This window comes from Podarcis bocagei (genome assembly GCF_964188305.1).
Source record: "Podarcis bocagei genome assembly, chromosome: 6".
Classification (NCBI taxonomy): Eukaryota; Metazoa; Chordata; class Lepidosauria; order Squamata; family Lacertidae; genus Podarcis; species Podarcis bocagei.
This window is the reverse complement of record NC_138130.1, coordinates 43,570,712-43,597,013: the sequence shown is the minus strand read 5'-3', so window position 1 is coordinate 43,597,013 and position 26,302 is coordinate 43,570,712. Positions and strand designations below refer to the sequence as shown.

The window sequence follows — 26,302 nt, the reverse complement described above, 5'->3', positions numbered from 1 at the left end:
GAGCATAGCCAAAGAATCTGTTTTTATCATTTTTACCCTCTCTTGCAAGCCTGATCTCATTCTAAGCTTTGGCCCACCTGTGTGCTCTTCCTTCATGATTTTCTTTCATTTCTTCATTTCTTATACATGCCCTTATTAAATCTCAGCTCATTTGTAAACTCCTTTGTGTAGCCACACTGTTTTCTTTAGATGCCTCCCATCTTTCTTTCTTGTTGGAATTCTGCATCCCCCCCCCCAATATTTCACCTTTAAGGAACTCCCATCCATCTTTGACTCCCTTCTCTTTGAGTATGTCTGACGATGGGATGTCACCTAGTAATTCCTTCAGCTTTTTGAAATCGGCCTCCTTTCTTCTGGAAAGTGCTTTTCACAGTAGCTATTACATCAGCACATTGAGTGTCACAACTGGGGGCACTCTCAGCATGTAAGCAACTGTTCTTGTTTCACAAAGATTCAGTGATGCAGAAGTTGGTCCCCACGTTTTAACTCAAGTTTTCATAGGAGCCAGGATGTCATCTTACCTTCTTTCTGTCCCCATCCTAGATTGGACAAGGAGAGGGAATGGTGCTCTGGACTTAACAATGAGCACTGCATGTCTGTCTAAAGAGAACAAATCCTGCCTGTCTGACTCCCTGTTCATCTCCTTCCAGCCACAGACCATGGGAAAGAAGGTTTCAGCTGCTACACTTTCCAGATGGCTGACAGGATGCATTTCCAAGTGCTATGTGGTTTCTGATTCGGCCTTGCTGGCTGGGTCACTACTCACTTCACTAGGAGTGCCTCTGCTTCAGCTATCTTTGACACTTTGGATATTTGTAGGGCAGCCACCTACTCTTCTCTGTCTATCTTTGTGAGACATTACAGGATCAATATCTATGTATCTGCCAAAGCTTCTTTCAGTAGGTGTGTATTACAACAGGTGATTCCCTAGTTAGGGGTAGGGTCCACAGCTGGCTCCACCTGACAGTAGCTTTGGTGCATCCCACCCAAGGATTCCTTACCCCTGGCAGGAAATTGTGACATTGGACCTCCAATGAAGGTCCATTTTCTGCAGGGGATGGAGGTGATCCTACCCACTCTAGGCTAGTTTCGGCTATTCCTTGCAGCTTGGGCAAATTCGTTTATATGCTGGGGGTTTTTAGTATTCTCCTCAGTTCAGTTCAGTTTTGTATTGGGTTTTTTTAATTGGATGTTCCTCTTCCTTAAGCGTTGCAGTTCTTGCCTTTTGCCTTTTGTATCCATGGCATGCAGTGCTTTTGTCTGAGATTAACATACTTTCTTCGAGCTGAATTACCTTGTCAACTGGAGGTGTTACCCTCTCGCCTTGAGGTAAGATCTGTCTAATTTGTATATTCCTGCCTGTGGAGCAAGTGGGAGGGAAAACCACCTGAGGATCCCCTTAATCCCCTGCAGAAAATGGACTTTTGCGGGAGGTTCAATGTCACAATTGCACACAATGACTCCTTTTGTGGAAAATCAGAAATGCAAAAGTGTATTAGAAATATAGGTGTTACTTGATTTTATGCTTTTAATTCTACCCTTGATTTTATATTGTTAACCCTACCCTTTTCTTTCTTGATTCCTATGGAATCAATGGAGGATCTAGGTTGATGTGCTCCAGAAGTAGAAATGAGCTCCGTTATGGCTCTTTATATTTTTCAGCTGTTCCTGTCATTTGCGGCTGAAGTTTAAGGCAAATGGAAAAGAGTCTCCTCTTGCTGGGGCCTTTAGTACCAGTTCTCTTTCTGTTCCATCTCTTTGTTGGAAGAGACAACTCTGATTATTATGGGGCTTAAAGCACTCCTGTATTTATTATCATTATTTATATTATTATCATTCTAAAAATATACATTTCACGTGTCAAAAGCCAGGGTACAGAGGCACCTGTTCAGCGTTCTCAGAAAGCTGTATAATAATGGTGCAAGATGCACCTCTGTGGGAAGGGATTTCCACAGCTTAGGGGTTGCCGCAGAGAATGCCCTCTCCTGGGCTACCTTGTCTCTGAGCTTCCGAGGGCAGCTCAATGAGGCCTCCCCTGCCAACACCCAAGTGTGTCTGTAGATTAGGAAGTGGTTTTTCAGGTGTTTGGGGCCTGAGTTGTTCTATCGCAGGAAGCTGAATTCTCAGTCTGCTTGGAAAGTTACTGTATAATACTGTTCCCCTTTTAGGTTTGGTTTTCTCCAATGACAGAGAAGTGGGAGATGGTAAATGTCTGTTTATAAATGTATTTACAGTGGTAGCTTGGTTCTCAGACTTAATCCGTTCCAGAAGTCCGTTCCAAAACCAAGGAGCGCTTTCCCATAGAAAGTTATGCAAAATGGATTGATCGGTTTCAGACTTTTAATAACAATTCCCAAAACAGCAATTTAACATGAATTTTACTATCTAACAAGACCAATGTGCTGCATTCACACAATCAATGAGTAGCAGAACTGGGTTCCACACAGTCACACACACAAAAAAAGAGCCACAAAAACGCAAAATAAATAGCAAAAACAGATAGACCTCAGTGTAACACTCCGAACGGAAGTGTGGCACTCAAATTGGAAGTGTAACACTCAAAACGGAGCACATTCAACTTCTGAAAAAAGTTCGCAAACTGGAACGGGTTTGCAGTGTTTGGGTTCCAAGTTCTTTGAAACCAAGGCATTTGAGAACCAAGGTACTACTGTATATACTTCCCTCTTGCAGAACATCAGGGAGGTGTACCATATAAAAACATTTAGAAACAGTACAAAACTCATTAAAATGACTGGCTGTTGTGCACTGGAATGAGGTCTGCATTCTTTACAGGGGCAAGGTTCCCTGAGGAATTAAGAGACCTTTGGAGAAGCTGGTTATTAGGAGAGCAGACTGCAGTTTCAATCAATCAGGAACAAAGCTTCTCATTCAGGAAGACTACCCAAGCAGTGGCAACTTTCCCCTAGGTCTAGATATGATATTTCAAGAGTTGGGCAAACTTTGATTCTAGGAAGCCCATCAGTATGGGGCAGGAAAAATGGGAAAACAGAGGAGAGGAAAAGGTTAGGTGGAATACCACCTTGACTTTGCAGCTGTACATGGGTGGAATCCTAGCTGGGAGGAGGGGGAAGATCTCTTGGTGCCTAGTACTAAACAAGGATCAGCCAAATTACGAAGTAGAAGGGTTTTTTCTTCTTCTTTATATTAAGAAAGCAAATACATTTTCAATAGCATTTTCCTCTGATGGCTGTACACAGCCTGTGTTATCTTGTACACAGAGTTCTGTTTAAACAGAAGTTCTAAAGTGTCAGTACCTTTGTGTAATCACTGCACTTGTTATCACCTGCCACAAGCACAAAACTTTCATTAGGAAGATAGGGTTATATAAGTTTCTGTAACAGTGACCCATCAAGTAAAGCTGTCATACCAGTTTGGCATTTTTCTTTGTATTAGGACTAAAATAGTTGTTCAAAAGAATATGCAAAATGTTTAAATCCATGTACATTTTGATACTGATATGCATTAGAAGAAACCTAATGATATGGTTGATTTTAAAATTAGGTTTTTAAGTCAGGTGTCCAGCCTTATACATTTGTATTTTCATGCTAAGCTGCGTTAAATAATTTCTTAGCTTTAGACTTAAGTTCTGTGAGCCAATAGAGTGAAATAGAAGCCTTTAAAGACCAAACTAAACAACCAAGAACGACACGTATATTTTCTAACACTTATCCCTAATGCCACACTTTTGAAATTTATTAAATAAATGTGTTGTATTCTGATTGTTGTGTACTGTAGTCATTGGTTACAAACATTTGATGTATCTTTAAAACCTTATTTTGCTTTTCATACATTATTCTTTTTGTGGACTTGCTCACTTTTTATGTTAGATCAGTATATGTGTGTTTCTCATCCATATTTTCTGTTTCCATTTATATTACAAGGCAGTTCACAACTTACATGTACTTAACTTGTGCACATTCAGATTTACACGCTTGACAAAAAAAGTTAAAAAAATCAGAAGGGGGTGAGTTTCTGGGGGAAATTACTTTGGCAATCCTACTTCGCCATTGAATCCAGTGTGTTCTGACTATAAATGATTTTGGCTTTACGCATAACCCCTGTGTAAGTTGAGAGTCACCTGTATTTATTAGTCTAGTCTGTATCCAAAATATAGTTGTCTTGGTGTCAGTTCACAGCATAGTATCTTAATGAGATGCTTCCAGGCCTACATATACATAACCCCTTGTGTCCCTGCCCTAGTTCTTAAAAGAAGAGAGGGACCTTCTTCTCCCAGTGGCCAAACTTTTTGTACTTTTTTATTTTACTGCTGTTCCTCAGCTAGTGATCTATTGCTGTCACACACAGTCCCAGCTTCTAGCAACTTTTGGATATAGTCTCCAGTCCTTTCTCAAAATCCAGTTTGCCCTGGCAGTATGGAGAACTCTCAAGGAAATGCAAATGCTACATGAGTGAGGATTATTTGAAGGTGGGATGAAGAGAGAACGGGCTAGATGCAAAAGCCAGAAGTTGATAGAAATAGGGACCCAGTGTGGCAGTGGTGATTTTCTAAAAAAGCAGTATCAAATAAGTCTAGGCAAAATCTCGAGCCTGGATTGCTTTCTCCTGTTTTTTGGTACCGGCAAAGAAGGCATTAGATGAATAGTGTATGATTTAATCTTTGGTATATTTCTCTTTTAGAGTTCAGCTTCTAGAATAAGTAACCTGCTCAAGAGCATTATATGTATGGAAGTTACTTCATAGTTGGGTGTTCCCTGGAATGAAAAGACTGCATCCACAATGCAAAACTGTGTAGTTATCCAGCCTATCTTTGTAGTTACCTCCATGTATCACTTAACAGTTAGTCCCTGACAGTTGGTATAACAGGGTTTCATAGCAAGTGGGGGGACTTGCTGGAAGTGGGTGTAACTGAATTCCAAACAACAGGTGTTTCATAACAAGGCCCAATCAGTTGAAGCATTCTTAGGACAACAATGCATTGTGGATTCATGGACTAGTTCCTTCCTCTCTTGCCAGGGGCTCCGACTTACCCCTTACATGGGGGAGGGCATCATGTGATGCATCATGTAACGCGTCCATGATGCAGCACTGGGTGGGGAGGAGGCGGAGTGCGGCGCTGGGCTCCAAGCTCCACCTCCTCCCTGCTGCATGCACCCAGCAGGGTCAGGACGTGTGGAGGGCGTCTTCCCCCTTGCTCATCCCAGCCCTGTCCCATCTCCCGAGTGTGGGCTGGGGTGCACAAAGGGCATCTGGCAGCAGCGGGGGGTATCAGCCCCCTCAATATTGGGGCTGGGTCCCCTGATTCAAAACATTGAGAGGGCTGGAGCCCCCAGCGCCCCATATACCTGGCGCCGGTGCCTCTTGCATGGGTAATCCTCCTTTTCAGTTTCAGAATGAGCTATGGTAGCAGCAGACGTGGCACTAAGCCACTGTTTGCAAACCTGCTTCTAACCAGTGTATCAGGTTGAGTTTTTGTTTAAACTATAGTAAGGAAAACGTAGGTCTACTTGTAGTACTGAATTTAGTTAGTCCCCAAACTGAAAGAACGAGAAATGCCAACGGGAGAGATGAAGCACTGCAAGTCTCAATTAAGGTTAAATTGGCTTGTGTTACATCTGCACCAAGCCTGTGCCAGTTATTTACTCAGAAGCTGTGTATTCACAGATCTTCAGCTTGGCCTGTTCTTGTACTTTAAGAACTGTGAATCAGAATAGCTGTCAGTCACAGAAGTCAGCCAATTAGTGAAACAACAAATGCAGGGATAGGAGATAGGTTGAAAGTTTTGGAATGGTATTTATTGACAAGGAAGGGGTGATATTCAGTTACGTTTTAATGCAATTAATGGACCTAACTTAGTAATGCTTGTTAATTTGAACGGGCCAACACTGAGTAAAACTTAGCTGAATACCAAGCTGCTGTCTTCAATGTAATAAAAGGGGAGGGTGGGGAAGGAATCCTCAGGGTGGCTAACCTGTGGCCCGAAATATGTTTCTGAGGTTATGCGTGAACAAGCCTAGACTAGTAATAGCCTTTGCAACAAGTGGCAATTAAGATACAGTGGTGCCCCACAAGACGAATGCCTCGCAAGACGAAAAACCGCTAGACGAAAGGGTTTTGCGGTTTTTGAGCTGCTTCGCAAGACGAAAACGTCTTGCAAGTTTGTTTCCTTTTTCTTAACACCGTTAATACAGTTGCGACTTGACTTCGAGGAGCAACTCATAGAACGCGGTGTGGTAGCCTTTTTTGAGGTTTTTGGTGATTTTTGAAGCTTTTCCAAAACTTTTCCGACACCGTGCTTCGCAAGATGAAAAATTTGCTAGACGAAAAAACTCGTGGAACGAATTAATTTCGTTTTGCGAGGCACCACTGTATGAGGTAGAAAAGACTTTTGTCCTAAGAGAAGCCTGTCATGTTGAAAACAAATTCAACCAGGTTGAAAATGAGGATTCATAGCTGACTTTCATTTTACTGATAGCAAAGGGAGATTTCTCCAAATTTTATACTTCCAGAAGTATTAGATTTTATGAGGAAGTTGTTATTTTGTAGCCTGTGGGAGCAAGTTGTCTTGGAATGCAAATGTTCTTTAATGTTAGTTACAGCTTGTGGAGTGGGATGGTGTAAGTTCTGCCAAATTTATGTGAATGTTGACTAATCTTATGTTACTTGAACTGCCAATCATTATTCAGTTGCAAAGGATGAAGATTTGAGGATCTATATTCAACTTTTTAGTTGCTTTATCCAAAATGTGTGCTGCTGCATGTGTTTACATGTCCTCTATTGTGGTAACTTTTTGTCTAAGCTACTACTTTGTTATGTTTTCCATGCAACTTTGACAAACTAAAAATTGGATATATTAGTAAACTAATAAAATCAAGAAAATGCACTTTGTCCAACCAGATGCCTCTAGGAAGTAGAACTTGCTGTTGCTCCTAGCAAACTAGTTGGCATACAGCACTCAATATATAGCCATCATGACTTTTAGCCATTAAATATTTTTTCTAATCTTTTAATGACTACTGGCATACATTGTGACAGTGAATTTCATAAGTTAGTTATGTGTCATGTGAAGTACTACCTTTTGTCTGTCCTGAGTCTCCTACCAATTCCATTCTAGTATTATGAAAGAGAAAAATTCATTCCGCAAAGTTTTTGGAAGCAACTTCAAGAGTGTGTGTGCTAAATTCCACTGTAAAAATCAAATGCACTCTAGAAACTTTCATAATGCAATAAACCTAGCTGATCAGATTACTCTAGTTTTCTTATTTGGTTTTTAACAAGGAAAAAAAAGTAAAGCATTTCAAATGATTCTGTGATGATTTGTATTTGCAGTATTTAGTACAGGTTCGTAACCCTATTGATAAACCCAGTGTACATTTTTTCTTAGTCTAATGACTGTCTTGTGTTCACAGCCAAACTTCTGTTCACAGGTCATTCATTGTACCACTAAAATTGAAACAAAAATACTATCTATTTACTACGGCTTCATTTGATGTTGCAGGAAAATAAAGTACCGTATTTTTGGCTCTATAAGACGCACCTAGTTTTTGGAGGAGGAAAACAAGAAAAAAAAATATTCTGAATCTCAGAAGCCAGAAGAGCAAGAAGGATCGCTGCGCAGTGAAAGCAGCAATCCTTCTTGCTGTTCTGGCTTCTGGGATAGCTGTGCAGCCTGCATTCACTCCATAAGACGCACACACATTTCCCCTTACTTTTTAGGAGGGAAAAAGTGAGTCTTATAGAGCAAAAAATACAGTACTTCTAAAATTGATTTCCAAACATGTGAATATATGGTATTCCATTGTATATGTATTTAAAATTGAGAGAAAGCGGGGCTAGCGTTTGGTCACAAAGGTTTAAAATGTGGTCATTGTTAGAGCATGTTTTTATCTTGATGCCTCTTTGTATATGACTGAAATGCACATAGCTCTAAATGGTTTGGTAGCTTGATTCTTTCGTTAAGATCAGTATGACTGTGGTTGTTAATGCATAACTTCCTTGAGTGTAAGATCACAGCATCCATGAGGCAGTGGTGAAAGGTCACTTAAGGATGTCACTTGCATGTTATTTGTTAGAAGCAGCAAATAAAGTCTTTCTTGTGAAAGTCTGTTCTGTAGCAGCAACGTAAAAGCTCTTGGTGTAAATATGTAGCCTTGCTGTTAAACTTATCAAAAGTTTCCTATAGATCTTGGAAGGTAAAACCAACAGTTTTCCTCCTGCCTTAAAGCAGTCAGCTGTGTGACCAAAGCTTGTTGGGCTCAATGAACATCAGAACCGGTGGCAACCACTAGGTATATGCTTGCTGATTTGTTTGAAGTGTGACAAAAGCCCACTGTGAAATGCATAGCTTGCTGGCACGCCACTAGGAATTAACTGAAAGAGCTATTCAGCATTTGATGGCCTTTAAGGACTTTAGTAAGCATTAGAGCATTAGGAAGGTAGTGGAATTCCTTGCAGCAGTTCTCAACCTGTGGGTCCCCAGATGTTGTTGGACTACAACTCCCATCATCCCTGAGCTCTGGCCTTGCTAGCTAGGGGTGATGGGAGTTGTAGTTCACCAACATCTGGGGATCCACAGGTTGAGAAAGGCTGCAAGAGGCTATCTAAACCTGAATTGGATTCTAAGCATTTAAAAACTGCCATGGAAAAAGCAAGTTCTATTTAATCCTTTTTTGCCAGACATCTCAAGGTAATAGTTAAAAGGTTTTCTGGGAACAATCAATCAAATGCAAAAAAGAAAAAAATATTTCATTAGTTATGAGTTTTGTTGAACATAGGCAGGGCAGTTAGATAGGAAAGTGACAGAATAAGAGGTGCAGTTTGTCAGAAGGTTCAGCAGGCTCTGCTGGACTTATGGGACTTATTGCTGTGATTAGGTCATGTTTTTCCCCTCATGATTCAATTGTGTAAAATTTGGCAGCATAGATTTCTTCCTCATACTGTTTTCCTTGGTCAATACACACGTGTGTTTTGCTCTGTCCTTAGGTGAAAACATCGGAATTTTATCGTTATTCCCGGCAGTTGCGGCATGAGGTGGAGCAAGCTATGAATTACTTCCATAGTGTGCACCAGCAGCCTTTGATGGAAATGAAATCAAATCGCATCCGTTCTGCCAAACCCCAGACTGCAGTGTTTAGAGGAATGATAGGACACAGCATGGTAAATAGTAAAATTCTTCTTCTGCACAAACCAAGGGTCTGGTGGGAGTTGGAAGGTCCACAAGTACCGTTACGACCAGACTGCCTTGCTATTGTTAATAATTTTGTATTCTTATTGGGCGGGGAAGAGTTGGGGCCAGATGGTGAATTTCATGCTTCTTCCAAAGTGTTCAGATATGATCCAAGACAAAATTCTTGGTTACGAATGGCAGATATGTCTGTACCACGCTCAGAATTTGCTGTTGGTGTTATTGGAAGATATATCTATGCAGTGGCCGGAAGGACAAGAGATGAGACATTTTATTCAACAGAGCGATACGATATCACAGAAGATAAGTGGGAATTTGTGGATCCCTATCCAGTCAATAAATATGGACATGAAGGAACTGTTCTTGGTAACAAGCTGTACATCACAGGCGGAATCACATCCTCGTCCACATCTAAGCAGGTGTGTGTTTTTGATCCCAGTAAAGAAGGGACTGTGGAGCAGCGAACAAGGAGGACTCAAGTGGTGACTAATTGTTGGGAAAACAAATGCAAAATGAATTATGCAAGATGCTTTCACAAGATGCTTTCTTATAATGGCAAGCTTTATGTTTTTGGAGGCGTCTGTGTAATTCTGAGGGCCTCTTTTGAGTCTCAAGGGTGCCCTTCTACAGAGGTTTATGACCCAGACAGTGATCAGTGGACTATTTTGGCTTCTATGCCAATTGGTAGAAGTGGTCATGGTGTAGCTGTGTTGGAAAAACAGATAATGGTTCTTGGGGGCCTATGTTATAATGGTCACTACAGTGATTCAATTCTCACTTTTGATCCTGAAGATAATAAATGGAAAGAAGACGAATACCCAAGAATGCCCTGCAAGCTAGATGGCTTACAAGTTTGTAGCCTACACTTTCCTGAGTATGTGCTGGAACATGTTAGACGTTGCAGCTAAAGTTTAAAGAAACAAAACAGAACTATTTATAATTTGGTGGGATGGAGGGCTGGGGTAAGGGAAAGCAGATTTAAGCCCACTGAAAACAGTGTATTGTGTAATATGCCACTTAAATTAATAAAGAGAAAAAAGAAGTGTACAGGGAATGCATCTACCAAGTTTATTAGGAATGCTAATACCTGTGGTTTCATACTGATTTTATTTTTTACATGCTATTACTGTGTTTTGAGAGGGGAAATTGTTCTTCCATTTCATGTGTTTTAACCCCATATACTATGTCCATTCTGTATGAGTGAAGACAACACATGCTTCAGGATGCACTAGAATACACTCTGTTTGCAAGGTGGGTCAAAAGCATTTATGTATTGTGCATTTTTATTTTTTAAACTGTCAGGATAAAATTCAGCAGCCTTACTAGAACAGAGCCTGACTTCCAATGTAGCAGTGAAAGGGGCCTTTCAATTTGTTCCTGTAATTACTTGTTGTTTAAATGTTATTTTTATTTCCATTTATGACTCCTCCCAATCAGGTTTGACACTCCTCATTTTGATATCAGTGACAATTTAAAATGGTTTTCTATTTATTTTTCTATTTCTATTCAATTTATTTTAATGTACAGTAGTTCCAGTAAGTCTGCTGAAAAAATAGGTTTTTGAAAAAAAGAACACTGAAGATTTTCTACTAAAATAAATTCTAGGCTGCATTTGTCTGCGTTGTGGTTTGTGAATAAAATATATCTATATATATACATACATGCATACACTGTAAGATCAAAATGAAATGCATATTTTTATGTGCAGCTGGAAGAGTCTATTTTTAACTAGTGGACAGATATGAGCTATATCTGTTTAATTTTAGCTCCTAATAGCACCCTTTCATGTATTTAAATTTGTTGGTAACTGGAGGCCTCGTTCTTATCAATGTAAACTTATATTTGGTATATACTGATTGATTCAGTAACACTTGAACTCCTTTATAACCAGGTGATTAAAAATGTCGAAGCTACCATTTTTGTTGTTTATGAAGTCAGATCCCAACCTATAGTCTTCAGTACTTGATTCTAGAAATACAAATCAGAAATGTTTATAACAATCACTGCCTCTGCTGTTCTTGAAGGATGGTAGAGCTTTTTAGTTGGTGTTTATCGCAGAAGCATTGTAGCTGTACAGTTCTTTGCACTGATTGAGCTGCTGGGCTCAAAAGATGCCGAGTTAGGCAAACTTCTATTTTTTAAGCAAATTTAGAAAATAACCACTGGCTCCACAGTATACTTGTATGGAGGTCTGAGGATGTTGAGCAATTGTATCTTGTTGAGGTCACTTTCTTAACTATTAGACAACTATCTGCGTATCACCGAAAATAAATCTGAACAGAGTTCTGAGCTGAAATACTCAAGTTCCAGTAGCTGCCTGTGGAATATGGAGATGAGCCAATCTTGCCTGGGCAATGTAAGGCTCACTGATGCTTGGCAAACTGCTAAAATGTGGCTTCAGAAGAAATGCAAGTCCAACTGTTTGTGTAAAACATGGAGGAATTAACTGTACCATTTTGTTCCAGTATCATGAACTGGAAATCACTGTAGAACATGTAGTTCATTTCGTATTCTGGGAGTTGAAGCTTATGCATGCTAGAAACCTCCACAACGGACACATTTGACTGTGTCGTGTTTCAGCTCCTGGATTACATAGGCTCCAAAGTGGTGTTACTACTCTGCATCAAACATGTAAACGTCTACCCAAAAATGTTTTAACATTTTTCTGTCTTTTTTCCTGACACATGGATCAAGATCTAAGCTGCACAATCTCACATGATGTGTCTCCCTGTGCATACAAAACAAGCACGTACGGGAAGAAGTTATAGCCCAACCCTTCTCTCCTAAACAACCCCCCCCCCCCCATATAAGTCATGGCCTCACTTGTATTCTCCGCCTATCATCTTTAGCATGACCAGTGAAATCAAAAGCTTTCATTTCTGGTTTTAAATGAACCCAAGTTCCTCACTGAACTTGGGGGAAATCTGGTTTGCTTGATCTATGGTTTGTTCAATAAAGTCAAGATCAACCCATGTTTATAATCCTTTTTTTAAAAGATACCAGTGTTCCTGGAACAGAATTAATACCTTTAAAATATGTTTCCATTGAAGGACGTCCAAGGCTCACTGCTGCTCATGCATGCAACACTAAACAGTGATTTAGCATTATGCGTAAAATGGGCCAAAATATCTCTGCACGTGCAAAAGTAAACACAGGCACTTTGTTGTGAGAGTGTTTTCAAACACACAATCGTATATAATGAAACTGATTATACCATGTGCTCTGCTGTGCATCTGAATCAGCCTGGGCATTTAAGCATTTAAAAAATGATTTACCCGGGTTTCTCAACCTTTGACGAAGACCAAATGTGCAGATTTAGAAGTCATTGCTTTGCATATGTGCCACTTCTCAGCTTCTGACTTGAACTAGGTATTTGGTTTTCATTGTTGCTTTCAGCATAAAAGGAAGTTAGGTCTGAAATGATTCACTAAAGTATTGGAGAATTAATTACAGCAAGCCAAGAATGAAATGATAAGACTATGTAAAAATATTTTAACCTGTTTAGAAATCTCTAATGCTTGTGGTTATCAACCCTTTATTCTTCATTCCATCCGAGTGCAACTGTTTAAGAAGCCCAATTCCGTACATGTTTTATTGGAAGCCCTAATGAATTGGGGCTTAACCTCAGGTAAGTCTGCATCAAATTGCAGCCTTATTTTATTCGATTCCTATCTTGTTTACACTGGATTTGTTTAATTGTATGTTATTGTTTTTATTATCATCACCCCATGTACCAGGTTTGAAAAACCAAAACCAAGCATCTAGCAAAATCAAGCCAGTTTCAAATCTAAAGGATGGTATTCTTTTCTCTTGTATAAGGTTAAGAAATATTTGTCAACTTGGAGTGTGTGTCAGTGATATTTAGCCTACTATCTTGACTTTGCCTATGATGCCAGAAACAAATAGTATGTTCTTAGAACGTCTGTGCATTACTTGAGTTTGTTTGCTTATTATAAGAGAAAAGGATACACCAACTTTTCTTTAGTTCAAAATTCTAGTTCTCTGGCATCAGTTCCTTGCACCTTTTTCCTTTGATTCTCAACACATTTCCTATTATGGACTAGAATTTGTCAATTACCAGGCAGACTAGTCTAGGCTTATTAAAAAAGGCTCAATACTTTGTTTAAGCCCAATGGTTTTCATTTGTACTGGTGCTTCAGCTACCTGTTTAATTGGTGCCAAAACAAGGGGCATGAAACATAAAAACTCCATACAGGCAGTAACCACAATCCAACACATACTTAAGCCCTCAGGTTCTGAAAGGAATTTGTTTAACATGAGCTTAAGTATACTGCATTATACAGTCGTACCTTGGTTTTTGAACAACTTGGAACTTGAATGCCGCAAACCTGGAAGTAGGTGTGCCAGTTTGCAAACTTTGCCTCGGAAGCCAAACATCCGGTGCCGCTTCCGTGGCTTCTGATTGGCTGCAGGATACTCCTGCAGCCAATCGGAAGTTGCTCCTTGGTTTCTGAACATTTCAGAAGTCGAAATGACTTCTGGAACACATTCTGTTCGAAAACCAAGGTACGGCTGTAAAGATATATGTATGGCCCATACGTTTCAGTAGAAAGGGGGGGCATGTGGGGTACATCAACTGTAGGGAAACAAAACTGGGAAAGAAGTGGCTGCTCCTAATGCTTTTTAAGGGACCAGTGGCTCTCCAATGAGTTTACAGATATTTTATACTAATGGAAAAGTTGACTCTAGCATTTTAGCGGCATAAGCCAACCATTTAATAGATGAAAAGGTCTGCAATCATAATTTGAGCCTAGATAAAGCAGTGTTTGTGTTGACACAACTTTCCCCCCAAGCATGGTAGCTGAGAAAAAGGATAAAGCTAGAATTGGAAGGTAATAGCATACATAAAACTAGACTTATTTAGTATGATGCTGCTTAAGCCATTAGTCACTGCTAGAAACTAAGTCATTTAGAAACCATGCGGATGGGGTCCAACTTAAAAAACAATAATTGGGATGATACTGTAGAACTCCATCACTGTTAAGTCTTTTTGCTTGTTTCATAATAGTTAAAGGGAGAAATACTTTCTTCTTATTAAATCCTGGTCACAGAACTTGTTATGTTCAGAATACTTTTATTCTGGAGAGAACAAACATTGTGAACTCTGAACTGGAGAATGGGCAGTGTAGCATCAAGATTGCCCATACATGGTGTAAACTGTAAAAGCCAATTAAGGGTGAGCTTATGTCTCTGTAAAACAATATGTACTGTATCATTAAAGTGATAGGGATTGAAAATCTTAGTTTTCGTATAGTGTGATCTCTTATCAGTGGCAGTTTTTGTTCCAAATAGTGTAGCAAAGAGAAAAACAGACAGAAATCTGGATTAATAATTCTGGATTGCTTTGGTGGACTTTTCAAAATTATAGTATTGAGTTAGGATCAGGATTCCAGCTATAATCTCAATAACTGGTAATCTTTACTATTAATATTAATGCCATTGGAAGTCTGGAAAAGAGTACTAGTGTAAAGCAAACCATGGGTCTGCAAATGTTGTTGAAGCACAACTCCCACAAACCCTGATCATTAAAATGTGATGGCTGGGGCTGATGGAGATTGGGCATCTTAACAGCCTGTGGAGAGCCACAGGTTTTCTGCATTCCTGGTGAAAAGGTTGCCGGGCTGCAGTGGCATATCCCTATATGGCATAAATTCTACTGTTGCTTTACTGTTGTTCTGAATGAGTTGGCAGAGGTTTCATGAACAACGGTCTTGACAAGTTAACTTGGAAGGCTATCTTCTAACTGTGCTGAATCAAATGGAAGTACTTTGTTCAAACATATACACAAACTCAAATGTGCGTGTTGGGGTACTTTTTCCAGGAACGTTCCCAGAGCTGCTATGAAATTCTGTGATCTGTCCTTTTTAACTTTCTAAAAACATTTTTTCTTCCCACCTGTTTCCAAACATTAACTTCTCTCATGCTGTGAATGCATTATGTTCAGTGATGCATATGTACTCTATTCTGTTTTTAAACTAATGTGTAAAAATTGTATATATAAAAATGTAAATAAAATATTTTTAATCTTTAAGGTGCTTTGTCCATTGTGTATTATACTTCAGGTTCTTCTTTTCTATGGGTCAAGCAGGTTGACCTACTGTTTATTTAAAACATTCAGCCCAATTGATAAGCAAGCACAAATGACTATGTTAAAAGATAAATCTGAGCAGATAAAATCGCTCAGATTCGGGAAGAAGTAGACTCCACCGTGGGAGCAGGGCCGGGGCGGGAGAGTGCTAGAGCTCTGTCTAGTCAAGTTGAGTGGGATCAATTCCAATCTGTTACCTTCGAGGATGTGGACAGGCTGCTTGGACGAGTGAAACCAACCACCTGTCTCCTGGATCCTTGCCCATCCTGGCTTATAAAAGCTAGCCGGGAAGGACTGGGCGATGGGCTTCGTGGGGTGGTGAATGCTTCCCTCCGTGAGGGAGCCTTCCCAGACCCGCTGAAAGAGGCGGTTATTAAACCGCTTCTTAAAAAACCATCTTTAGATGCGGCCACGATGGCCAACTATCGCCCAGTCTCAAATCTTCCATTCCTGGGCAAGGTGATTGAGCGAGCGGTTGCCGAACAACTCCAGGCACGCCTGGAAGAAGCGGACCATTTGGATCCCTTCCAGTCGGGATGCAGGCCTCATCATGGGACTGAAACTGCCTTGGTCGCACTGGTTGATGATCTCCGGCGGGCTAGGGACAAAGGTGAGAGCTGTTTCCTAGTTCTGCTGGATCTCTCAGTGGCGTTTGATACCATCGACCATAGCATCCTTCTGGACCGTCTTGAGGGGCTGGGAGCTGGGGGCACTGTTATACAGTGGTTCCGCTCCTTCCTCCTGGGCTGTGTTCAGAAAGTGGTGGTGGGGGATGAGTGTTCAGGCCCCTGGGCTCTCACTTGTGGGGTGCCTCAGGGTTCTGTCCTCTCCCCCATGCTTTTCAACATTTACATGCGGCCGCTGGGAGAGATCATCAGGAGGTTTGGGCTGGGTGTTCATCAGTATGCGGATGATACCCAGCTCTACCTCTCTTTTAAATCAGAACCAGTGAAGGCGGTGAAGGTCCTGTGTGAGTGTCTGGACGCGGTTGGAGGATGGATGGCGGCTAACAGATTGAGGTTGAATCCTGACAAGACAGAAGTACTGTTTTTGGGGGACAGGAGGCGGGCAGGTGTGGAGGATTCCCTGGTCCTGAATGGGGTAACTGTGCCCCTGAAGGACCAGGTGCGCAGCCTGGGAGTCATTTTGGACTCACAGCTGTCCATGGAGGCACAGGTCAAATCTGTGTCCAGGGCAGCTGTTTACCAGCTCCATCTGGTACGTAGGCTGAGACCCTATCTGCCTGCGGACTGTCTCGCCAGGGTGGTGCATGCTCTGGTTATCTCCCGCTTGGACTACTGCAATGCACTCTACGTGGGGCTACCTTTGAAGGTGACTCGGAAACTACAACTAATCCAGAATGCGGCAGCTAGACTGGTGACTGGGAGCGGCCGCCGAGACCATATAACACCGGTCTTGAAAGACCTGCATTGGCTCCCAGTACGTTTCCGAGCACAATTCAAAGTGTTGGTGCTGACCTTTAAAGCCCTAAACGGCCTCGGTCCAGTATACCTGAAGGAGCGTCTCCACCCCCATCATTCTGCCCGGACGCTGAGGTCCAGCGCCGAGGGCCTTCTGGCAGTTCCCTCATTGCGAGAAGTAAAGCTACAGGGAACCAGGCAGAGGGCCTTCTCGGTAGTGGCGCCCGCCCTGTGGAACGCCCTTCCAGCAGATGTCAAAGCGATAAACAACTACCTGACATTCAGGAGACATCTTAAGGCAGCCCTGTTCAGGGAAGTTTTTAACGTGTGATATTTTATTGTATTTTTGGTTTTTATGGAAGCCGCCCAGAGTGGCTGGGGAGGCCCAGCCAGATGGGCGGGGTATAAATAATAAATTATTATTATTAATTATTATTATTATTTATTTATTATTATTATTATTATTATTATTATTATTATTATTATTATTATTATTATTAAAATGGACACTAGATTAACATTGCAATTTACCAGGCAATATCCTGCTGTGTCATGCTCAGTGTAGACCCCTTGAAATAAATACTTATCTTGCAAAATGGATCTACCCTGAATATGACTTAAAATGGAGATCATACACCAACTTTCTCTCTTGGTGCCCCCTTAGCTGTAATTCAGAAAGGGAAACTATTACTCTCTTTGCAAAGTTGTCCATGTGGGTTCTAAGGATAAATAACTGCTTCTTTCCCTATAGGTCATGTTTCCTTCCCTCTTATCTGCTAATGAGACCACCATTGTTGCTTTAGCACAATAAATTGTTGCACCATGAATTTCCTAAAGCCAGACAGTAATTATTCACATGCTATTCATGTTCTTCATGTCTGCAGCATGATAGGAGAAAATTACACACATCAGGACAAATTATTTGTTTTATACAATTCAGTGATTCAAACAGAAGAAATGGAAGGGGACATAAGTTTTATCATGGGTTAGTCTCCCCCAATATCTTCCACTCGTAGGGATCTGGCCCAGTTGTATAGCTTCACTGCCTCGTGCTCCCAGTCTTCATCTGACAAATGACTTTCATGGCTTGACTCTTCAGTGACTGTGGAATCTGAATGGCCACTTAACAACGATGAAGTTCTCAGCATCTGCTCCAAAATAACAAAGTATAGATTATTCTAAGAAGAAATCATAGCTTAGTTGTTTAGCCTCATACTCCTAAACAGAATCCATTGTATATGTTGCACTATAAGGTAGAATTTAGTGTGGGATGAGGGTGATCATTCCATCAGTGCAAGGATTTTTGCTTTCCAAATGGAACCATCTCCTCCTTCCCTGTGCACTGTTCACAGAGCCAATTTGGGGGAAGTCATAGGGGCACACAAAGGGGGGGGAACCCTGTTGCACTAGCAGTTTTTGTTCATTTAGTTGAACCCGCCCATAACAACAAACAAACAAACAAACAAACAAACAAAAGACAGTCTTGGATTGGACACTTGAGCAGTGTCTGCACTAATCTTCCTTCCTAGGCTATGTTGCAGCAACCAGGATGGTGTCCTTCAATAGGGCCCTATTGCAGGTTTTGTTGCAGAATGTAACTTACTAAGCAGAGCTTATTTTCTAAACCACTGAGCCTCTTGGGCTTGCTGATCAGAAGGTCAGCGGTTTGAATCCCCACAACGGGTTGAGCTCCCATTGCTCTGTCCCAGCTCCTGCCAACCTAGCAGTTTGAATGCATGCCAGTGCAAGGAGATCAATAGGTACCGCTGCAGTAGGAAAGTAAATGGCATTTCCATGCACTCTAGTTTCCATCACAGTGTTCTGTTGCACCAGAAGCAGTTTAGTCCTGCTGGCCACATGACCCAGAAAGCGGTCTGCAGACAAATGCCAGCTCCCTCAGCCTGAAAGCGAGATGAGCGCCGCAACCCTATACAGTGGTACCCCGCAAGACGAATGCCTCGCAAGACGGAAAACCCGCAAGACGAATGGGTTTTCTGTTTTGGAGGCGCTTCGCAAGACGAATTTCCCTATGGGCTTGCTTCGCAAGACGAAAGCCCATAGGGAAATCTCCGGGGACCTCTTTTAAATGCTGGTGGTGGGGAGCAAAGCCTTTCCCCCCCCTCCGGCCTTCAGAAGAGGTCCAGGAAGGCCGGCGGGGGCCGAAAGGCTTTGCTCCCCACCGCCAGCATTTTAAAAGCAGTCCGGGATAGCAGGGAAGAGCTTCCCGCTATCGCGGACGGCTTTTGAAGGCAGGCGGGGGGGAGCAAAGACTTTCGTTTTTCTGCGATGCCTTTCCCTTTCTCCCGTCCTGATGTGGGCGGGCCCCTTTCACCGGCGCCGTCAGCGGATCGGTGCCTGGAGCTCGCGGAAGGAAACCTCCGGGCGAGAGCCCTGCAGAGGCGGCGATCCTCCAGGCATCGATCCCGCAGGGGGCTGGGGTGGAAGAAAGCAGGCGATCGGGGCGGCGCCTTGCTCCTTGGTCCGGGCATCCAGGAGCTAAGCAGCGCAGGTACGGCGGCGAGATCAAGGCTTCTCCTCCGATGCACGCACGATCGCTTCCATCCGAGGCGGAGGCGCAGGCGGGCGGGGGGCGAAAGTCTTTGCTCCCCCTGCCTGCCTTCCCGGACGGCTTTTGAAGGCAGGCGGGGGGGGGCAAAGACTTTCGCCCCCCGCCCCCCTTCAGAAGAGGTCCAGGACCTCTTCTGAAGGCGGGCGGGGGGCGAAAGTCTTTGCTCCCCCCTGCCTGCCTTCCCGGGAGAGCTTTTGAAGGCAGGCGGGGGGGGGGAAAGACTTTCGCCCCCCGCCCACCTTCAGAAGAGGTCCAGGACCTCTTCTGAAGGCGGGCGGGGGGCGAAAGTCTTTGCTCCCCCCTGCCTGCCTTCCCGGGAGAGCTTTTGAAGGCAGGCGGGGGGGGCAAAGACTTTCGCCCCCCGCCCGCCTTCAGAAGAGGTCCAGAACCTCTTCTGAAGGCGGGCGGGGGGCAAAGTCTTTGTCCCCCCTGCCTGCCTTCCCAGGGGCTTTTACATCGCCCCGGACAGCGGAGAAGTCCTCCGCTGTCCGGGGCGATTTTAAAATGCCGCCCGCCAGCATTTTAAGATCGCCCCGGACAGCGGAGAAGTCCTCCGCTGTCCCGGGGTTTTTTAAAATGCTGGGGGTGGAAAGAAAAGCCCTCCCCCCCCCAGCCTTCAGAAGAGGTCAGGGGACAGACTGTCCCCGGACCTGGTCTGAAGGCGGTTTCCATAGGAACGCATTAATTGATTTTCAATGCATTCCTATGGGAAACCGTGCATCGCAAGACGAAAAACTCGCAAGAAGAAAAAACTTGCGGAACGAATTAATTTCGTCTTGCGAGGCACCACTGTAGTTGCCTTTGACTGGACTTAACCGTCCAGGGGTCCTTTTGCATTGCCACTTAGTTAGAAGTAGATCTCAAACACCAGGTGTTTCTTTAGAAGGTCTATAACAATTAAGGACTGCAGCCAACCCCTTGAAATCTAGCAAGTGAGGTTGCTTACTAACACGTTAATTCCTGCATTTTTTGCATGCCAAAGCTACAAATGTGCTGTTTTAAAATTATGGAGATGGATTTCCAATATGTCTAAATGCCTTTTAATAAAATAAAAATAAAAATGATAGGATCAGTAAAATACAAACTTTTTTGGGCTCTTTATTTAGTGAGTTACACAAACGCTCCTCAGCATAGGTGATCAAGAACAATTAGTTAGACATAGTGTTATGCTGTTGTCCTCACCTTTCTGATGGAATTTATGTAGAACAAGTAGAGTTACCCTGGTCATAATCTTAGAACTGTCTTATTAAGTTCATCCCAAGGGGGGGAAACAATAAAAGCTCTTTAAGACAGACTAGTAGAATCTTAGCTGTGAGATTTATCAGCATTTGATCAGAAAATTACTTTTTCTTTTAACATGCTCACCTCTCTTTGTTTCTCAAGGCTATAAGCCTTCCTCATTTTTGCATTCTTCTTCTGAGCTTGGTAAGAGCGACGCCCAGTTCTAGGTGCTGATTTTCTACTCAGTTTTGAGAAGATTGCAGTTGTGGGAATTTGTGGTGGAGTTCTGGAGGGAAAACAATGTTTTAAACAATTTCCCCACACAATTGTACAGAATTAAAATGTTATCAGCATTCACTATAGAATAAGGAAATTCCTCCTTTACAGTGTAATCCTAGGCATGCCTATTCAACAAACCGTCCCCAAGTTAATCTAGATTTAGTCCCAATTAAGTGTGCATAGGACTACAACTTTAAAAATGTTTTAATGGGTGCAGCATTAGGTTTCACCAGTATGAATGAGTAGTCATAACTGCACTGTAATGCTTGCACATTTGTTGTCAGTATTAAACAAATATATTTATCACTGACACTATGAAACATTTAAATCAACAAAACCAAAGCAACATGAAAATACACTTCTGTATCATATTATCAAAATACTGAAACTATCACAAATATCTTTTACATTGAAACCATGTTAAAAAATAAACTAATGGGAGCTGAGCCATTTAGCATTACATGGAAAGCCCTTTAAATACATAGCTGCTATAAAACTAAACATGATATGTAATTGTTTAGATCATAATATATAATAAAATAAAATAATGTATTAACTAAGAGCTGTAAGTGGACAGCTGAGGCCAGAGCAATGCTTATCTATATCCAGAAGGGGGAACATTCCATATCAGTCATGGACATTGTCTTTGCAGTGGTACCTCTGGATACGAATGGGATCCGTTCCGGAGCCCCGTTTGCATCCTGAGCAGAATGCAACCCATGTCTGCGCGTGCGCGGATCGCGATTTGCCGCTTCTGCGCATGCATGTGACATCATTTTGAGCGTCTGCGTAACCAGCGAAACCCAGAGTAACCTGTTCAGTGACTTCCGGGTCGCCGCAGAATGCAACCTGAAAACGCTCAACCTGAAGCATATTTAACCCGAGGTATGACTGTATTATTAATAATATTCTGTTGGGAGCCGCCCAGAGTGGCTGGGGAATATTGTGTGTGTGGATGTGTGCAAAATTTAGGCCATCTTGTTTAATGATTTCTCTTATTAAGTATGCAGAATGCTCATTAAGCGTTTGCCGAAACTGGTGCTTCGAAATAATTCTATGACGGTCTGTGAAATGTGGTAAACTGTTGAGTTTACTGTGCCAGTGTATCTTGGGACTCTGATGGGAGAGTGGGATTTAAGAGTGATCCTGTTCTGTCTGCTGGGCATAAATTCTGGGACAGGATCATGCTGAAATTGGTTTCCCAGAATGCAGGATCAGGCCTACGGTACACAATGTATCTCACAAGGCCTGCTGCTTTAGTGGCTTTGTGAATAGAAGAAGTCTGGCTGCCAGCCTTCCCTCATCTGTCTCAGGATATGGGAGTGCAGGTGCTACATCTGTGTTTTATTGATATTAAAAAGCAGCACACATTGGGTGGCCAAGGCAGAATGGAAACTGCAATTTCACACCATTTTATTTTCTATTTACACACACACATACAAACACAAGGGAAGAAACAAGGTCCAAATTATCAAACATGGCAGCTGATATGATATACCTAGAGTTTTTCAAACTGTGTGTCGCAACACATTAGTGTGTTGGCTGCAGTGTGTAGATGTGTCATGTGAATGCTCTCCGCACTCCTCCCAGGGCTGTAAAGGGGTTAGTTTAATCTGCATTTTACTAGTAAAACTGAATTACTATGACGTGAAATGATGCATGTCTAAAAAGCGTGTCACCAACATGAGGAGTTTGGAAAGCTCTGATTTACCTGATTTGACAAATAGCCATGATTTGAGCACGACAGGTTTCTTCATTCTGTGGCCTCAGCAGCAGAAATGGCAATTCCATCCTAAGTCTGGAAGATAGCTTCCCAGACTGTGCATAGTCCATGATGTCATACACAATCATTGATCTGGGAAAATCATGTAAAGACAGCCTTCTCCAGCAGTTATGTCTGCCACCATAGTATGCTGGAACCTCATCCATGAGATTGCTATACTAGACAGTCATGAAAGAACAATATGTATGAGAAAGTTGTACTAGGATTCTCTGGTTATCTTTTGTAAACTACCCCCTTTACTGCAATTCTTCCATTTTATCAGCCAAGAAAATGAATCCTAAGGCTCCAGTTCTGTGAAGTAAGTCCCTCTGAATGCAGTGGAACTTACTTCTAAAATATGTAGGGTTGCATTGTATATTATTACTGCTAACATAATATTTTCTATAGGATCTGTTGCCTGGATTGAACTGAATTTTACAAATACACAAATATAATCACAGTGTATGTGGTAATATGATGTTGCCTTGCTCTTACTAGTGTTGTATTTAAGTTGACTTTGGGGCTGTTCAGATCTTCCTCCAAACCTCTTCCCAAGTGAGACTGAAAGCAGGTCTTGGGCTCATTCATTCCCTCCTCCAACTCTTCCCACGTGTTCGGTCTTTTTCATTATCAGATTAATTAATTATGGCATAAGGGGCGGAGAACATAATCATTGCTTACTTGTACGTGGTCTCTTATTGTAGCCACATCTAACTCCTCTGTTATTCCATATTTCTTATGCTGAAGTTCATCCTGCAGTATCTGATTATAATACGTCCGGTATCCCATTAATTTGCAAGCATCAACAGCCGCCTATCAATCACCAGAAAATATAGAAAGAGCCTCAGTGTCACTGTAACTCTACCCTAAATCACCATTCTGAAATCCTCATGCATTCAACACAAAGCTCAGCCTGATTATACCATTATAATCAAAAGTGCATCAATTTTGTATCTGAAAATTTTATAGGAGCTTGATGATGCATTTTCTAAGGCACGGTTCAAAAGCTTAGTGGAAAATAATCCTAGTCTCATGAAGGAAATGTAGCTGCATCCTGCTTTCCATCATGAGCTAAGTGTCACATGCACCCACATCAGTTTTTGAGAGGGAAGAACAGAATGAATATGATCTCTGTACAAAGTGTGTGCATCATATAGTAAGTTTATAATATTCTTAATATTTTATTGTACACCACTTACTATGTGAAGTGCAGGGTACAATTTCAAATATAGTGGTACCTCGTTGTCAGGGGTTTAGGAGCAGAGGCACGGGCAAGGGAGGAAACAGAGAGCGAAGGGGAGGAGGCAGAAGAAAAGATGAGTGATGACGACGACCCGAGATCTCCTAGTCTTTCCAGTGAATCAGAGGATTCACAGAAAGGAGCACCAGTGGCCAGGGCAAGGGGGGAGTCAAGGGGGGCACCCCAGGAAGATAGAGCCAGAAGGGACTCAGGGGGGAGCAGCTGGAAATCGGGACCAGCGTCACCGCCAGGAAGCAGGGAAGAGGAAGGGAGCCAGGGGGGAAGCGCTGGCAGCTCACCACAGGAGGGAGGGCATGAGTCAGGAGTGGCCACACCTCCATCGGGGAGCGAAGAAACGGTTAAGAGGAAGGTGGAAGGTTGGGCGCGCGCGCCAAGTTCAAATGCAGAGGAAGGCGGCGCAGTAAGCAGCCCCGAAAGGGAACCAGGTCCTAAAGCCCGGCGCAAGGAGGCAGGAGGGTCCGGGTCAGCGTCAGAAGAATCCCGGAAGGAAGAAGCCCCGGGGGGTAGAGGGACCCAGAGGAGGACAGTCAGGCGGAAAAGGTGGAGCAAGGCTAGGATATTAAGTTGGTGCACACGGGGCGGAGACTCAGACGGAGCTTCGCCGATCTAGCTACTAGACGTAGAGTTTGCGCGCAGCAGCGTGAGAATGGAAACTGTAATTCAATAAAGACTTTTACTTAATGATCGCTGGCTAGCGTGATCCTCTGTGAGCTAGGATCTTCAAGCAGCTCTGACACTCGTGTTAAGTACTTAATTCGTTCCGGAGGTCCGTACTTAACCTGAAACTGTTCTTAACCTGAAGCACCACTTTAGCTAATGGGGCTTCCTGCTGCTGCCGCGCCGCCGGAGCCTAATTTATGTTCTCATCCTGAAGCAAAGTTCTTAACCTGAAGCACTATTTCTGGGTTAGCGGAGTCTGTAACCTGAAGCGTATGTAACCCGAGGTACCACTGTAGTAAATTCAAACACAATGTGAAGAAGCAGGTATTGATGGGGAGGGCAATCTGTACACTAACTGTGATGTCTTAGAACCAGTAACTCTTAAGAACTCAAAAAATTCTAAAGAATCATAGAATTGTAGAGGTGAAGGGATCCCAAGGGTCATCTAGACCAGTGTTTTTCAACCACTGTTCCACGGCACACTAGTGTGCCGCGAGATGTTGCCTGGTGTGCCGTGGGAAAAATTGAAAAATTCGAAAGATTTTTTAAAAAGTCAAATTTTCGCCCACTAGGCGGGCGCCGGACTGTGTCCACCCTATTTTCCATCCATCCTGGGTGGGGATCAGATTGGATGGGATCGGATGAGAGCGGACAGGCGGTCCGCTCTCATCCGATTCCCCATAGAGAGCAGCGGGGCTGTGACATCTCCCTCTCCGCACACAGTGGTGGTGTGCCTCGTGATTTTTTTTCATGAAACAAGTGTGCCTTTGCCCAAAAAAGGTTGAAAAACACTGATCTAGACCAACCTCCTGCACTGCTGGAATCTCAAGTAAAGCATATGTTAGCTAGCCCTCTAACCTTGGCTTAAAAACATCCAAGGAAGGAGAGTCCACCACCTCCTGAGGGAAACAGGTCTTACTGTCAGAGAGTCTTCTTGATGTTTAGTCGGAATCTCCTTTCTTTTAATTTGAAGCCATTGGTTCGAGTCCTACCCTCCAGAGCAGAAGAAAACAAACTTGTTCCATCTTCCATTTGACAACTCATTAGATATTTGAAGACAGCTATCTTGTCTCTTCTCAGTCTCTAATTTTCCAGGCTAATCATACCCAATTCCCTCAACTGTTCCTCATCAGGCTTGGTTTCTGGACCCTTGTTTTTGCTCTTGTTGGAACTGTCTGCATTTGTGCCTTCAATATTTCACCTTTAAGAAACTCCCATCCATCTTGGACTCCCTTCTCTTTAAGTATTTCTGACTATGGCATTTCACCCAGTAGTTCCTTAAGATTTCTGAAATCAGCCTTCAAGTTCAGAGTGGGTATCCAACTATACTCAGCTTTTCCTTGCTTCTATATAATGAAACCCAAGTGTCAGGGGTTCAGGAGCAGAGGCGAGGGCAAGGGAGGAAACAGAGAGCGAGGGGGAGGAGGCCGAAGAAAAGATGAGTGATGACGACGACCCGAGATCTCTGAGTCTTTCCAGTGAATCAGAAGATTCACAGAAAGGAGCGCCAGTGGCCAGAGCAAGGGGGGAGCCTAGGGGGACACCCCAGGAAGAAGGGTCCAGAGGGGGCTCAGAGGGCAGCAGTTGGAAATCGGGGCCAGCGTCACCAACAGAGCGCAGTGGAGAGGAAGGGCGCCAGGTATCGTGCTCTGGCAGCTCGCAGCAGGGGGGAGGGCATGAGTCAGGAGTGGCCACACCTCCATCGGGGAGCGAAGAAACGGTTAAGCGGAAAGTGGAAGGTTGGGCGCGCGCGCCAAGTTCAAATACACAGGAAGGTGGCGCAGTAAGCAGCCCGGAAAGGGAGCCAGGTCCTAAAGCCCGACGCAAGGAGACAGAAGGGTCCGGGGGGTCAGCGTC

At 42.9% G+C, this 26,302-nt stretch overlaps 2 protein-coding genes across 13 annotated transcripts in view; one reads left to right on the top strand and one right to left on the bottom strand.

The window, feature by feature from the left end:
• KLHL15 (kelch like family member 15) overlaps positions 1-15,215 on the top strand; it is a 30,464-nt gene extending 15,249 nt beyond the window's left edge. For all 12 annotated transcript variants that reach the window (XM_081198715.1, XM_081198716.1, XM_081198714.1 and 9 more), the window contains one exon: positions 8,962-15,215. In XM_081198715.1, coding sequence (XP_081054841.1) covers positions 8,962-10,071 — 1,110 coding nt within the window. In that variant the 3' untranslated portion in view covers positions 10,072-15,215. The remainder of the gene's footprint in view (positions 1-8,961) is intronic.
• A 2,386-nt stretch (positions 15,216-17,601) lies between these two features.
• Positions 17,602-26,302, bottom strand: part of LOC308589562 (uncharacterized protein CXorf58) — a gene marked incomplete at its 5' end in the record, with an annotated part of 15,783 nt that continues 7,082 nt past the window's right edge. The window contains 4 exon segments of the mRNA XM_081198730.1: positions 17,602-17,841; positions 20,628-20,769; positions 22,474-22,703; positions 23,206-23,337. Of these exon segments, the coding sequence (XP_081054856.1) occupies positions 17,680-17,841; positions 20,628-20,769; positions 22,474-22,703; positions 23,206-23,337 (666 nt within the window). The 3' untranslated portion in view covers positions 17,602-17,679.